Consider the following 13,341-nt stretch of genomic DNA (forward strand, 5'->3'; position numbering starts at 1 on the left):
AGCAGCAAAAGACCTCTCTGACCTCAGCCATAGCAATTTCTTACTTGACACATCCCCAAAGGCAAGGGAATTAGAAGAAAAATGAACTACTGGGACCTTATGAAGATAAAAAGCTTCTGCACAGCAAAGGAAACAATCAACAAAACTAAAAGGCAACCAACGGAATGGGAAAAGATATTTGCAAATGACATATCGGACAAAGGGCTAGTATCCAAAATCTATAAAGAGCTCACCAAACTCCACACCCGAAAAACAAATAACCCAGTGAAGAAATGGGCAGAAAACATGAATAGACACTTCTCTAAAGAAGATATCCGGATGGCCAACAGGTACATGAAAAGATGCTCAACATCACTCCTCATCAGGGAAACGCAAATCAAAACCACACTAGATATCATCTCACACCAGTCAGAGTGGCCAAAATGAACAAATCAGGAGACTATAGATGCTGGAGAGGATGTGGAGAAACGGGAACCCTCTTGCACTGTTGGCGGGAATGCAAATTGGTGCAGCCACTCTGGAAAACAGTGTGGAAGTTCCTCAGAAAATTAAAAATAGACCTACCCTATGACCCAGCAGTAGCACTGCTAGGAATTTACCCAAGGGATACAGGAGTACTGATGCACAGGGGCACTTGTACCCCAATGTTTATAGCAGCACTCTCAACAATAGCCAAATTATGGAAAGAGCCTAAATGTTCATCAACTGATGAATGGATAAAGAAATTGTGGTTTATATACACAATAGAGTACTGCATGGCAATGAGAAAAGAATGAAATATGGCCCTTTTAGCAACGTGGATGGAACTGGAGAGTGTGATGCTAAGTGAAATAAGCCATACAGAGAAAGACAGATACCGTATGTTTTCACTCTTATGGGGATCCCGAGAAACTTAACAGAAACCCATGGGGGAGGGGAAGGAAAAAAAAAAAGAGGTTAGAGTAGGAGAGAGCCAAAGCATAAGAGACTCTTAAAAACTGAGAACAAACTGAGGGTTGATGGGAGGTGGGAGGGAGGGGAGGGTGAGTGATGGTTATTGAGGATGGCACCTTTTGGGATGAACACTGGGTGTTGTGTGGAAGTCAATTTGACAATAAATTTCATATATTGAAAAAAAAATAATATGAAAAAAATGTAATAAAGGTAGGAAGGGTAGCTGGAGAAGAATTCTGTGTGAATATTGGAACTTTGGTCTGTTAGTTGCAGGCAGAAAAATTTTTCTTCCAAAAGTTGGATCACCGTCTAGTGATCTCAGTGATCATTGTGTATTTGCTTGGGGAGGGTGGGGCTCATTAGCCCCTCTCACTTCCTTCCAGTTGGCATCTTTGTGGTGATTGGTGAAGAAACAGGAATGAAATACAGGGCTGGAAAGCACATCTTGGGCTTTGGCATCCCATCACCCAACCCAATACAGGAGTTGGGTGCCAGCTCTGTTGTCCTTCTTGCTCAAGTAAATCCCTTTAAGCCTTGGTTTCGTCATCAGTAAAATGGAGGTGGTAGTAGTAGAATTTGCACAAGGTCTGGCATAGTATAAATGTTCAATAAACAGTAGCTGTGATGAGCTGTTATAGTATTTATTGGTCAGTTATTCTTTTCACTGAGCTTTCCACTCCTTAATAACTATAGAGAATAAGCCAGGTGCATAAGCTTATGCCAGTAAAAGCGTGGAGAGTCAATTTAGACTCGTCTATCAGAAAACTGTCCATGGGGATGTGAGCTTTATTCTTTTTTGGAGATGACTATAAGAGAAATTGCAAGAAGAAAAGGAAACACAAGAAGAGGAAAGGGCTACTTCACATGTAGCCTCAGTTAAGAGAGGGGAGTAAAGAATAGTGCTGTTTTAGGACTGATCTGCTTGAAGATGACACGGACCTAGAAGGGTTCTCCCTCTGCTCTGGGCTTGGTAAGACTGCCCTAGATGTTACAGAGTGGGTTGAAGCTGGGCCAGCAGGAGGTGCCAGAAGCACCCGTTGGTGAGACTGGTAGAGGAACTCACACAGCTACTTATGTCAGACAGCACAGTGACAGAGATATGGGCGGGGTGGGGGGCGTAGCTGAGAACATTTCTTTCTAAGCATGTTAGTGACAGTCCCAGGGTTCCATCCCAAATTAGGGATACTTTCAGGGAGTGATCTGAAAAGTAGGAGTTTCTCTTTGAGAAGTGCTGATAAACACTTCTAATGAACTAATGGACTGAGCATACCTTGAAAAGAAATACAGTAGGCCACTTTGTAGAGAAAACCTGAATCAGAGGAATGGATCTACTACATTGTGAAAAATACACCTTTGCCTACTGACAGTTTGAACTGTCAGCCTGATATTATTCATTCAAGATCGTGTTTATATTACACCCATCAGGATAACATTACTTTAGGTCTCTTCTTTGAGTAAACCACCCAAAGATGTGCTTAGAGGGATTATTCTGTTTTCCTTGGTCTTCAAATTAGATTTTTAAAAAAATTCATAAAAGACTCTGGTTTTAAATAAAACATCACCCTGTAAATATCTAATTAGTGTGTTCATAGTTCATTAGTGATTCATAGTTTCTTAATATTAGCAGAATTGTTGGCAGTATTTATTATATCTGAAACAAAAACACTGTCCTGAAGGTTAAATGAGCAATTAATAATTTCAACAAACCAGTATGTACTTGAGGGTATACAATGGTAGGCATCTTATTTGGTGGATTTCAAAGAGTACAGAGAAGGGCAAGACACATTCATATCCTTGAAGAATTAAGAATTAGCTGCATAACCAGCTAGTGGTGTAGTACATAGTAGAGTGCCTGGCTATGAACTGGGTACTCACTATACAAGGTATGTTAAAAAGGATAATTCATGTGAAAATTTCCAGGTTGTGGTAGTCATTCTGTCCCTCATACAACTCATTGGTATCCAGTCAAAAGTGACTTACGCACACTGAACAGAAGCTAGCTCTGGAAAGTAGTAGATGATAAATACTACATGAAAAATAGAAGGGCACTGGAAGAAAGAAAAGGGGTGAGATTGCTGAGATTTATAGTGGTCAGTGAAAGCTTCAAGGAGGAGGTGGAATCAGGGCTTGGAAGGCTGGGGTTTGAAGTGGAATGGAGGGGGCTATTTGAGGTGAGGCATGAGGTTAAAGCCCATGTGAGTGATAGAATAATTCATAGTCTAGCCTAGTGAGAGCAGACTGTTGATGTTTAAAGCTAGGGCTAAACTGTGTGTGTGGGAGGTCCTTGGAAGCCAGGCAGTAAGGAATAAAGGGTCTTATGATAGTGTTTCACAAACTCTAGCTGCCCAGGGAGATTCAGGCAGAGAGTTTAATTATTATAGTAGTCTAGTTGGGGGCAAATCAAACTTGAAATTGATGTGATGCTAAGGGAGATGGATATGAGGTTTTGGGTATAGAATGGATAGGACTTGTGACTGGCAATGAGGGCAGAGAGATTGAAAAATCAGGAAGAATTGACTTAGTTTGGAAGGCGAAGGGAAAATGGAGTTATGAATGCTTAGAGAGAGAATCATTTTAAAGGAGGAGGAAGTCATGAGTTTGATCTTATGTGTGTTGAAACTTCTGAAGTGATAGCGTACGAACTTTTCCAGGCCATAGAACTCCTCTCAGCCAGGTCACTCATTGTCTGTGGTAAATCCCTCTGCGTATGGGCCCTCCAGCTTGTCTCTGTTTAGTCACAAGTTCCTCTTGCTACATAGATTTTAAACAGGGAAGGAAAGTGATATGCTCTGATTGGGCCACCTGGACTACAGAGGGCAAGGCCAGAGGCAGGGTAGCCATTTAAGAGATGAAGCAGTACTGTGTGTGATGGAGAATGATGGCCTGGGTCAAGATGGTGGCAGTGGGGCTAGACAAATAAATGCATGAGATTCATGAGACCTCTCTTGAACAGGTACAAAGTAGAACACATACAACTTGGGGATTGATTAAATAAGGGGAGCATAACTATAGACAACTCCAACATTTCTGGAAAGTTGGATGGATGGGGAACTCTGGAGGAGAAGCAGATCTGTCAGGAAGATATTGGAGGATTAAACTTTGGACAAATTGTGTTTGAGGGCTGCCAAATGGATTTGTTGAGTAGCTGGTTTGTTTTAGAGGTTCAACGCCCAAGAGACGCTTGGAATGGAAATGTGTGGTTCAACACCACAAGGAAAGTTGTGAAGCCTTGAGTGAAGGTGGTTCCCTCAGGGAAAAATGTAGAAGCGCTAAAACATGGAGTCCTGGAGAATGTCACTGTGAAGTTTGGCAAGAGCAGAAGGAAGAAAATTATTGGAAATGAGTTAGATCATGAAACTCAAGGGAAGTGAGTGTTTCAAGGATCTGGTCAGAAATTCAAGAGAAGACCAAGTAGGTAAGGACTAAAAAATATATCACTCTTTGTCCAAGCAGTTATATCAAGAATGATAAAAATAAGATTCAGGTTGCAATGGATTCCAGGGTTAATGGGAATGAAAAATGTGGGAGTACTTTTCTTTTTCCCATATCCTTCCTCTCCTTCATGCCTTCTATCATGCAGGAGCAGGAATATCATTCATCATTTGAGAGTGACAGAAGTCAGCAAACACTGAGCATCTGCTCAACTGGTGCTTTGTTCTAGGAGAAAGACACTGGCCTTTGCCACTAAGGTGCTTGAGAGGAGAGCAGGGAGGCACAAAGGTGAAAAAAAAAATTAAACTTTGAGTGCCATGGTGGAGGTCTGTATTCCATGTGGGTGATACAGCAAAAGAGGGAAGGGGAGGCTCTCCCTTGGGGAGACTCAGGGTGAGCTTGGAGAAAGGAGTGTTTTTGTTGACTGGACAAAACTGAGGGCTTATTAAGCTAAGAAAGAGGGGATGGAAAATAGTGGAGGTGTGAAATAGCAAGGACACTGGAAAGAGCTCCAAATGATTTGTTAAAACCAAAGAGCAGGTTTGACTGGGACATCTGAAAAGTTGTCAAGATTGCAGCAGGCCTGTGTGCCTTTCAGAGGAGTTTGGCTTCTGTCCTTCAGGTTACAGTCAGCCATTGAAGGTTCAGGGTTTTGTCATCATCAGCTGTAGTTCACAGAGATGACTTTAGTATACTGTGGAGTGTAGTTTGGAAGAATGTGGGGAGCACACCTGTAGTGGTCAGTTACATCTTAGTGGCTCAAAGGGCAAGCTGCATCAAGGAGACACACCTAGTGTCTTACGGTCATGTGTCCGATTTGAAGAATTTTTGTTACATGTGTAGTGTATGGAGAAAATCTTTTTGATGATCAGCTTCTAGAGAAGTTTCATAAATATCCTTTTAGAAGATGACTTTAGAAGAAGTGTTGGGTATGTGATTTTGTCATAGGGTTGTGTGGACCAACTGAAAGACTATGTCAGAGATATTCATTTTCCTTACATGTATGTTTATGTTTATAATTACATTTATATATATATATATATATACATATATATATATGTTTATATGTTTTCTTTGAATAGATGATTGAACCTCAGATTAATGAGCTTTAACTTCGATACCAATTTTTCAGAAAAGGAAATCTGGATGTATATCTCCATCCATGTCTAGCCATTGTGGGCAAGCATATACTTGTTACATGTGTGCAAGCATATGTTTGTACATGCATGGGTGTGTATGATTGTTATGGGGGACATGGCCCTCTTGTCTGGTGTATGTAGATGGGTTTTTTCCCCTTTCTGGGTATATTTGGCGATACAAACTGGGGATTAAAAACTGCTAAGAAGTGGCCTGTTTATAAATAAATTGGATGATTGTCATTTAGTTTTGCTAAAATTTTATCTCCCTATTCAGTTGGAATAATTTCATTAACAGCGCCTTAAGGAACAGGATGTATGGTTGAATTTTCTTTCAGAGAATCGCCTAGTTACATTGGATCCAGTTAAATTTTGCATATGTTATCAGTGGCATTAAATGCAACCAAGTGTGGTGTTAAGTAAAATGAGAAAAATTATTTTAGTAAAAAGTAACTTGTACTTCATATATATCATATATATTGAGCTAGTAAACATAGCATATGTAGGTCTTAAGGATAACATCATTTTTACTTAAAACGTGAAATAATCATTTAACTATATTTTTAATATCCTTAAATTTCCTCATTAAACTGTTTATAAGATTATTTATGTAATAAATTTTGAGATTGTTTAAAATTTTTAGTAAGTTCACCATAGATAAGTTCAAGTATTTCATTTTTGAAAACACCAGGAACTAGAAATGAGTATTTCTATAGCAGGGTGAACATTTTTTTTCTATAATCAAGATTTTATAAATCACAAAATCACAAAATCAATAAACAGTTCTTTCTTATCACTGGTAATTTTTTATTTAAAATCTTTTTTTTTTTTTAATTTTTTTTTTTTTTCAACGTTTATTTATTTTTGGGACAGAGAGAGACAGAGCATGAACGGGGGAGGGGCAGAGAGAGAGGGAGACACAGAATCGGAAACAGGCTCCAGGCTCTGAGCCATCAGCCCAGAGCCCGACGCGGGGCTCGAACGCGAGATCGTGACCTGGCTGAAGTCGGACGCTTAACCGACTGCGCCACCCAGGCGCCCCAATTATTTAAAATCTTTTTGAGGGGCACCTGGGTGGCTCAGTTGGTTAAGCATCCGACTTTGGCTCAGGTCATGATTTCACAGTTTGTGACTTCAAGCCCCGCATCAGACTCTCTGCTGTCAGCTCAGAGCCTGCTTCAGATCCTCTGTCCCCCTGTCTCTCTCTGCCCTTCAAAAATAAATAAACTTAAAAAAAATCTACTTGAAAGGTATAATGTTCTTAGAAATATTTGGTGCAAATATGAATATTGCTACAATAATTTTGTGCTTTATCCTGCTGTCAATAAAAATATTTTAAAAGGTTAAAAAAAGCACAGCAACCTAGGTCTTCTTAAAAACAAAGGCCAAACTAACCAACAACAAAACATAAAACATACAACCAAAAATAGCCCTGGATTTCTGGGGTGCTGTGAGTGTTGGAAAAGAGGTTCTAGTCTTCCTGCTGTGGCTAACTGCCTCCCTTCTCCAAGTAGTTTACTGGCCTTGGGCCTTTGTTCCCTAATTTGTAAAATGTGGTTGGGATGGTGAGCTGGGGTATTGAAATAGGTGGTTAAGTTTATTTTTCTTCTGTCTAGTGTTCAAGGGATATGACTCTGTGATTAGTTTTCTAATTTCACTATGTCTAAATGGAATTTGGCATTGTTTTTGTTTTTGTTTTACATGACATTGTGTTAGGATACTAAGAACAGTTATAAACCTAAAATTTTTATTTGTGTTTAAAATTTTAGGTATGCAATACCCCCGGAACATGGAAAACGACTTGAAAGACTAGCTCAAGGTAAACTTGCTTTCTATGTTTCTCATCTAGACAGATTATTTGTTTTTGAGGTATTTTTACAGTGTGGAATCTAACTTGGTTAGTTTTACTCTTTTTAAGTTTTGAATGTTTTTCTAATAGAACAATTAAATTTTTTTTCACATTACTGTGTGAATATTTTTTCCTGTTGCATAGTCTTTATGATTATTTTAGTTGGCTGCTTAGTAGTTCATCAAGTAATTGCACTTAACTATTTTGATTATTTCCAATTTTTTCTCTTTTATATAATTTTTAATACATATATACATATATATAACTTATTTAACATTGTGCTAATAATATTTTTCCCTTTTTTATTATTAAAATTAAAAAAAATGTTTATGTTAGAGAGAGATAGAGTGCAAAATGCTAGCAAAGGAGGGGCAGAGAGACAGAGAGAGGGAGACACAGAATCTGAAGCAGGCTCCAGGCTTTGAGCTGTCAGCACAGAACCCAATGTGGGGCTTGAACTCATGAACCGTGAGATCATGACCTGAGCAAAAGTCTGATGCTCAACTGACTGAGCCATCCAGACATCCCTGTTTTTCCTTTTTTAAAGTTACACTCTTGAGATGAATTCCAAAGAGTACTGATGCTGCATATCAGGGTGCAGGTATTTTATGAGTACTTTTCATGTTGTCCTATCATTTCACCAAAGGGTTGTGTTAAATCTCTTTCTGACTCCTGATTTGGCACCCTGGGTTTGGGGTTACTCTTACGGAAGTATGAAGATGACATAAGCAGATAAGCATGAGGGTACATGCCTTCTTAGACTGTCAAGTTTTTTTTTATGTTTATTTATTGAGAGAGAGACAGAGACAGAGACAGAGTACAAGCAGAGGAGGGGTAGAGAGAGAGAGACACACACACAGAACCTGAAGCAGGCGCCAGGCTCTGAGCTTTCAATCACAGAGCCTGTCGCGGGGCTTGAACTCACAAACTGCGACATCATGAATTGAGCTGAAGTCGGACACTCAACCAACTAAGCCACCCAGTCACCCCTTAGACTGGCAAATTTAAACATACCTTAGTGGAACTTGAATTTTTATTTTTTGTGGCTTTGTCCAACTTCATATGGGCCAGAATGAAGAACTCTATTAATGGTTTCATTGTGTACCCACTTGTATCACAGAAGGCGCTTTCCTCTTTTCTTTTCTGCGTTTAGGACAGAAAAAAACTTGCCATATCTGTTAATACAAGGGAGGAGAATCATATTCACCCACTGCCAACCTCATCTGTTTTCCTTGACCAAGGAAGAAGTAGACTGGTAGTGACTTGTTTCTAGGGGAAAGTGGAGTTCCATTTGAGTGACAACTAGCCTAAGACATTCTACTTTTATCCAGGATCGAATCCTCAGTGACCATTGTCCTTTTAGTCAGGTGCTGATCTGTTTTATTGCTATTTTAGGTTTGCCTTTTATTAGGAAAGGATTTTTGTTCTTGCATTATGTATGTTTTCATTTGATAATGAAATGGGGACACTGAAAAATCTCTTTCATTGACTTGACAGTTTTGAACAGAACTTGTTAATGATATCTAAAAGTTACTTTCCCCCCAAATTATAGGAGAGTATTAGAAGGAACAGTTATAGTATCACATTTGTCAGAAGCATTATTATAATTTTGGCAGGCTAATAACTATAAAGTCTTAGTGTTTTTATAATGTAATACATTGTAGTAATAATAGCAATGTAACTGTAATCTTGAACTTTGTTAGGGACTATTTTCATGAATATTAAGGTGGATGAATCCTGGTTCTGGATAATAGATTAGACATAGCTGAGAAAATGATTATCATAATCCTTAAATACACAGGCAGTGAACTTTGTGCTAAATCTGTATGCTGAGCTATCCTCTTCTCTATAATAATTATTCCACCATTTTCTGTTTGCCTCACCACCAGAGAACTTTTAAAATGGAGCCAATGTAAACTTTACAGTATAGAGTCACACACTAAAATTTCTGCTATAAATTGTCTGCGAATGCTTTGACATAAACTGTCTGAAAATGACATTCTAGGAAAGTGGGTGCCATTTGTTTAATCAGTAAGAGGTTAATAAACTTGAAGGATGAACAAGAATTTTAAATCAATCGCATGTTTGTTCAGAACTGTTTTGCAGGATTATTTTGAGAAATGACACAGGGAAAAGACCCAATAGACAGTAGAGGAATCCCATCCACTGACCAGATGCCAGCCAAATTAATTGAATTCTGCTACATAATTAAAATGATAAAATAATGCAGTAAATGTGATGGAACATTATAGGATGTCTAGGTCAAGGCAGCACTTGATACATAAAATGAAAAGCAGCCTGGGATATTTTCCATTATCTTGTCTGCACATCATAATTATCACACTTGCCTTTTATGCATGAATGCTTTCATCTTTGGTTTCCATTGAAATCTTGATTGACTGTGGCACCTACAAATATTTTATCTGGAAGACATTAAGCCTGCATCTAATAAAGCCAGGATTTGATTTTGCCCTTCAGCTGCTTTCTCGTTTATATAGTTTTTTCCCCAATATTATGTAGATGTAAGTATAATAAAAAAAACCTCAAGTGAATTGTTGCAATTCTTATACTTGTTATGTTTGCCTGTAATGCCATTACATTCTTTCTAATTTTTGGTTTGATACAACTGAATGAAAGATACAAAGGAGAATAGAGATATAATGTTAAATCATGAATGACAGTTTTGAACATTTTCACTTTTTAGATCATCAAAATCTCATCTATTTTAGAAATAAGACAATATCTTTGCTGTTCTATTGAGTTAAGCAACATATGGATTAAAATAAATTGGGAATGACTAAAAGTTTTTGTGAAGGACTGTAGTCCATTAGTTTTTTGTTGTGAATAAAATGCCAGCGTTAAAAAAAATTGAAGATGACTTACTGTGGTCAAAATATTGGTTACTGGGAAAAGAATATGTGAGTTAGGGCTTTGTGCATCTGAGTTTGGAAGTATGAATGATCAGCAGGAATCTTGTTTCAGATGACAGTGTGGTAGAAGTGAATAAATTGATTCTTATACTTGTAGCAAGTATTTTAGTTGTGACTTATTAAAACAACATTTAGCAAAAAAGAACAGAAGAGTCATTGTTATGAAGGATTAATATGCTTTTTTTAATAGTTAGTTTTTAAAAATTTGGAGTCGTGTGTGTTTTAATGACTAGTAGCCTTAAATTTAAGCCTGTGGAGCAGAGAGCCTTAGCCTGATTGCAGAAGGGTCTTGTGGGTGGGATACAGGCAGTCTGTGGACTCTGAAATTATACTCAAAATTGGTCATTTATATGGATTTCTGGGAAGCCATCTTTAAATCCCTTCAGAGGGTTTGGCCTGAAGAGATTGTGAACCTGCTGTCAAGAGACTAGAAGAGCAGCAATAAATAACAAGTCATTTTAGTGTTATGAACAGATTCTAAATTGATCTGTTCTCATGCCTCTGTCTTGGAATTAGGAAAATATACTTTTATCAGATCTCCAAATCATAAATACATTATTCCCTTAAGCATTCATTTAGCTAATGGTCTGAAAATATCATATTAAAATGCCTTGTTTTGAAAGACTAATAAATAAAAACACCCCTGTGTGTAAATAGTCAATTTTATGGGACCCCCTAAGCCATAAAAAATGAAGTTCAGTGATATACTCTCTGCCTTCATGCCTAACTCATGCCTTAGGCATGGAGATCAATGTGTGGTATGTCAGGGTATGTTATTTTCATCTTTCTATCAGCTGAGTTACATTAAGAATGGTGCAACAGGCCCTAAACTTAATTTCCTCATAATTTGATGTCAGATATCACCGTCCATGTTTAAATATATCTGAATATTTTATACCCAGCTATGTTCCTAGAAGGATTTTAGACATTGGGAAATGATACATAACATACACCAAGCTAGCATAATTTGAATGTAGGATGGAAGACAATTTTCTAAAAAGTGACAGCAGAGAATGGGAAGGAAGAATTCGGGAAGGGAATGTCAGCTGTCAGGGAGGAGTTACTATGGAGGGAAAGAGTACTTTGATTCTGCATGATGGAAGCTGAGCCAGGAAAATTCTGGTTAGCTTGACTATGACCTGTTTGAGCTCAAAGTACTTGGCCTGGGGAGTCCTTGATCTATTTTGTGTGGTCCATGTGTCATGTCAAGGGGACAGAAGTGGGATCTGAAACAATGTGGTCTTAGGAATGCAATAAGAAACCATATGTAATGACCTATATACTTGTTAAATTGGGTAGAAATTTGAACCTTAAATGTTCTGACAGCCAGCTGGAACTGGAAAAAACTTGACTATTACATAGTGTACTGTGTTCAGGAGATAAAATAAGGTGATTGTTAGGAGACTCACCATCCTTCTCAAGACCATGATCAGTGTGAATATCTCCTGGTGCTCCTCTGGAGTGCTCCATGGAGTTCTGTCTCTACTAGTAGTGATGTTGGTGGGTCATGGGACACTTAAAGCAGAGTGAAGCCTGTTTTGATAGATTATGAGACGCTTAGAGGTGGGTGAACCTTGCAGTGTGATAATTTTCTACCTAATCCAAATTAAATGGTAGCAAGCACAGAGAGGTCAACTGTAGCTTAAACCTCTAAACTTGATATTTTAGGTAGGGATGTGGGTAAAAAGTACCAAGTTTTTCCCCACATACTGTAGCTCATTGGTTCTTTTCATTAATAAAGTTGTTAAGAAATTTCATGTGTAAATTTAATACATCTATCTAAAAGCACTTCTCACAGAAGTCAAATTAATTGAATCCTTCTATATCCTTTTTCTGTATTCTTTTCCTTACCATTTGTTTGTATGGTTGCTATATATTTTCAAGCCTGTTAGTCATATGAATATTGCAAAAACCATTATAAAAACTCTATCAAAGCATACTTGGGTAAATTTCAATTATATTTAAATTAAATTATCTTAAAATCTGTTGCTAATGTGGGCATATATTCTACATGTCTGATTTCTTCATCTTTCCTCATTCCTTTCTTCCCTTCATCCTTTCCTTCCTGACTAATAACTAATTTAAACTTCTCCAAAATAGTGTTCTCAAATCCATAGTAATAGTTACTAAACTTTGATTTTTAATCTTTTTCCAAGGCTCAAACTTTGGTGATTTAATAGCAACATTATGGGTTTAGTTTGTCATATGAGATTGGAATTTAGAAGGAATTCCTTTGTGGGGCACCTGGGTGGCTCAGTCGGTTTAGCGTCTGACTTCGGTCCAGGTCATGATCTCGCGGTCTGTGGGTTCAAGCCCTGCATCGGGCTCTGTGCTGACAGCTCAGAGCCTGGAGCCTGCTTCGGATTCTGTGTCTCCCTCTCTCTGCCCCTCCGCCGCTCATGCTCTGTCTCTGTCTCTCTGTCAAAAATAAATAAACATTAAGAAAATTAAGAAAGAAAATAAAAGGAATTCCTTTGTAACAGCCAATGTGTTAGAAAATATAAACCAATGGACAATTTAGAGAAATTTTTATCTGAAGGAAAGAATACATTTTTAGAGTAGATCTGCTCTATCTCTAAAACAATTTAAAAACATTTAATGATTATTTTGGGAGGTCAGATTATTATTATTTTTTTTAATTAATTAATTTTTTTTTTTTTTAAATTTTTTTTTCAACGTTTATTTATTTTTGGGACAGAGAGAGACAGAGCATGAACGGGGGAGGGGCAGAGAGAGAGGGAGACACAGAATCGGAAACAGGCTCCAGGCTCTGAGCCATCAGCCCAGAGCCTGACGCGGGGCTCGAACTCACGGACCGCGAGATCGTGACCTGGCTGAAGTCGGACGCTTAACCGACTGCGCCACCCAGGCGCCCCAAGGGAGGTCAGATTAATTGAGGTATGATGTGCTTACAACAAAAGTGACTCCCTTTAAATATACAGTTCAGTGAGTTTTGACAAATATGTACAGTGGTGTAATTACCACCATCATCAAGATACAGATCATATCCAATTCCCTGAAAAGTTCTGTTGTGCCATTTCCAAGTTAATCCCTCCCCACA

The 13,341-nt window shown here is 38.1% G+C and overlaps 1 protein-coding gene and 1 long non-coding RNA gene across 21 annotated transcripts in view; one reads left to right on the plus strand and one right to left on the minus strand.

Annotated features, from left to right (window-relative positions):
- KDM4C (lysine demethylase 4C) overlaps positions 1-13,341 on the plus strand; it is a 428,186-nt gene that overhangs the window by 107,847 nt on the left and 306,998 nt on the right. For all 19 annotated transcript variants that reach the window (XR_006710195.1, XM_045468819.1, XM_045468822.1 and 16 more), the window contains one exon: positions 7,271-7,320. Coding sequence is in view for 18 of the 19 variants with exons in the window: in XM_045468819.1 (XP_045324775.1) it covers positions 7,271-7,320 (50 nt within the window). In the remaining variant the exon portion in view is untranslated. The remainder of the gene's footprint in view (positions 1-7,270; positions 7,321-13,341) is intronic.
- LOC123593224 overlaps positions 1-13,341 on the minus strand; it is a 74,677-nt gene that overhangs the window by 50,639 nt on the left and 10,697 nt on the right. For both annotated transcript variants that reach the window (XR_006710197.1, XR_006710196.1), the window contains exon 2: positions 11,690-11,813. This is a non-coding gene — a long non-coding RNA (uncharacterized LOC123593224). The remainder of the gene's footprint in view (positions 1-11,689; positions 11,814-13,341) is intronic.

Source organism: Leopardus geoffroyi, chromosome D4 (genome assembly GCF_018350155.1).
Source record: "Leopardus geoffroyi isolate Oge1 chromosome D4, O.geoffroyi_Oge1_pat1.0, whole genome shotgun sequence".
Taxonomy (NCBI): Eukaryota; Metazoa; Chordata; class Mammalia; order Carnivora; family Felidae; genus Leopardus; species Leopardus geoffroyi.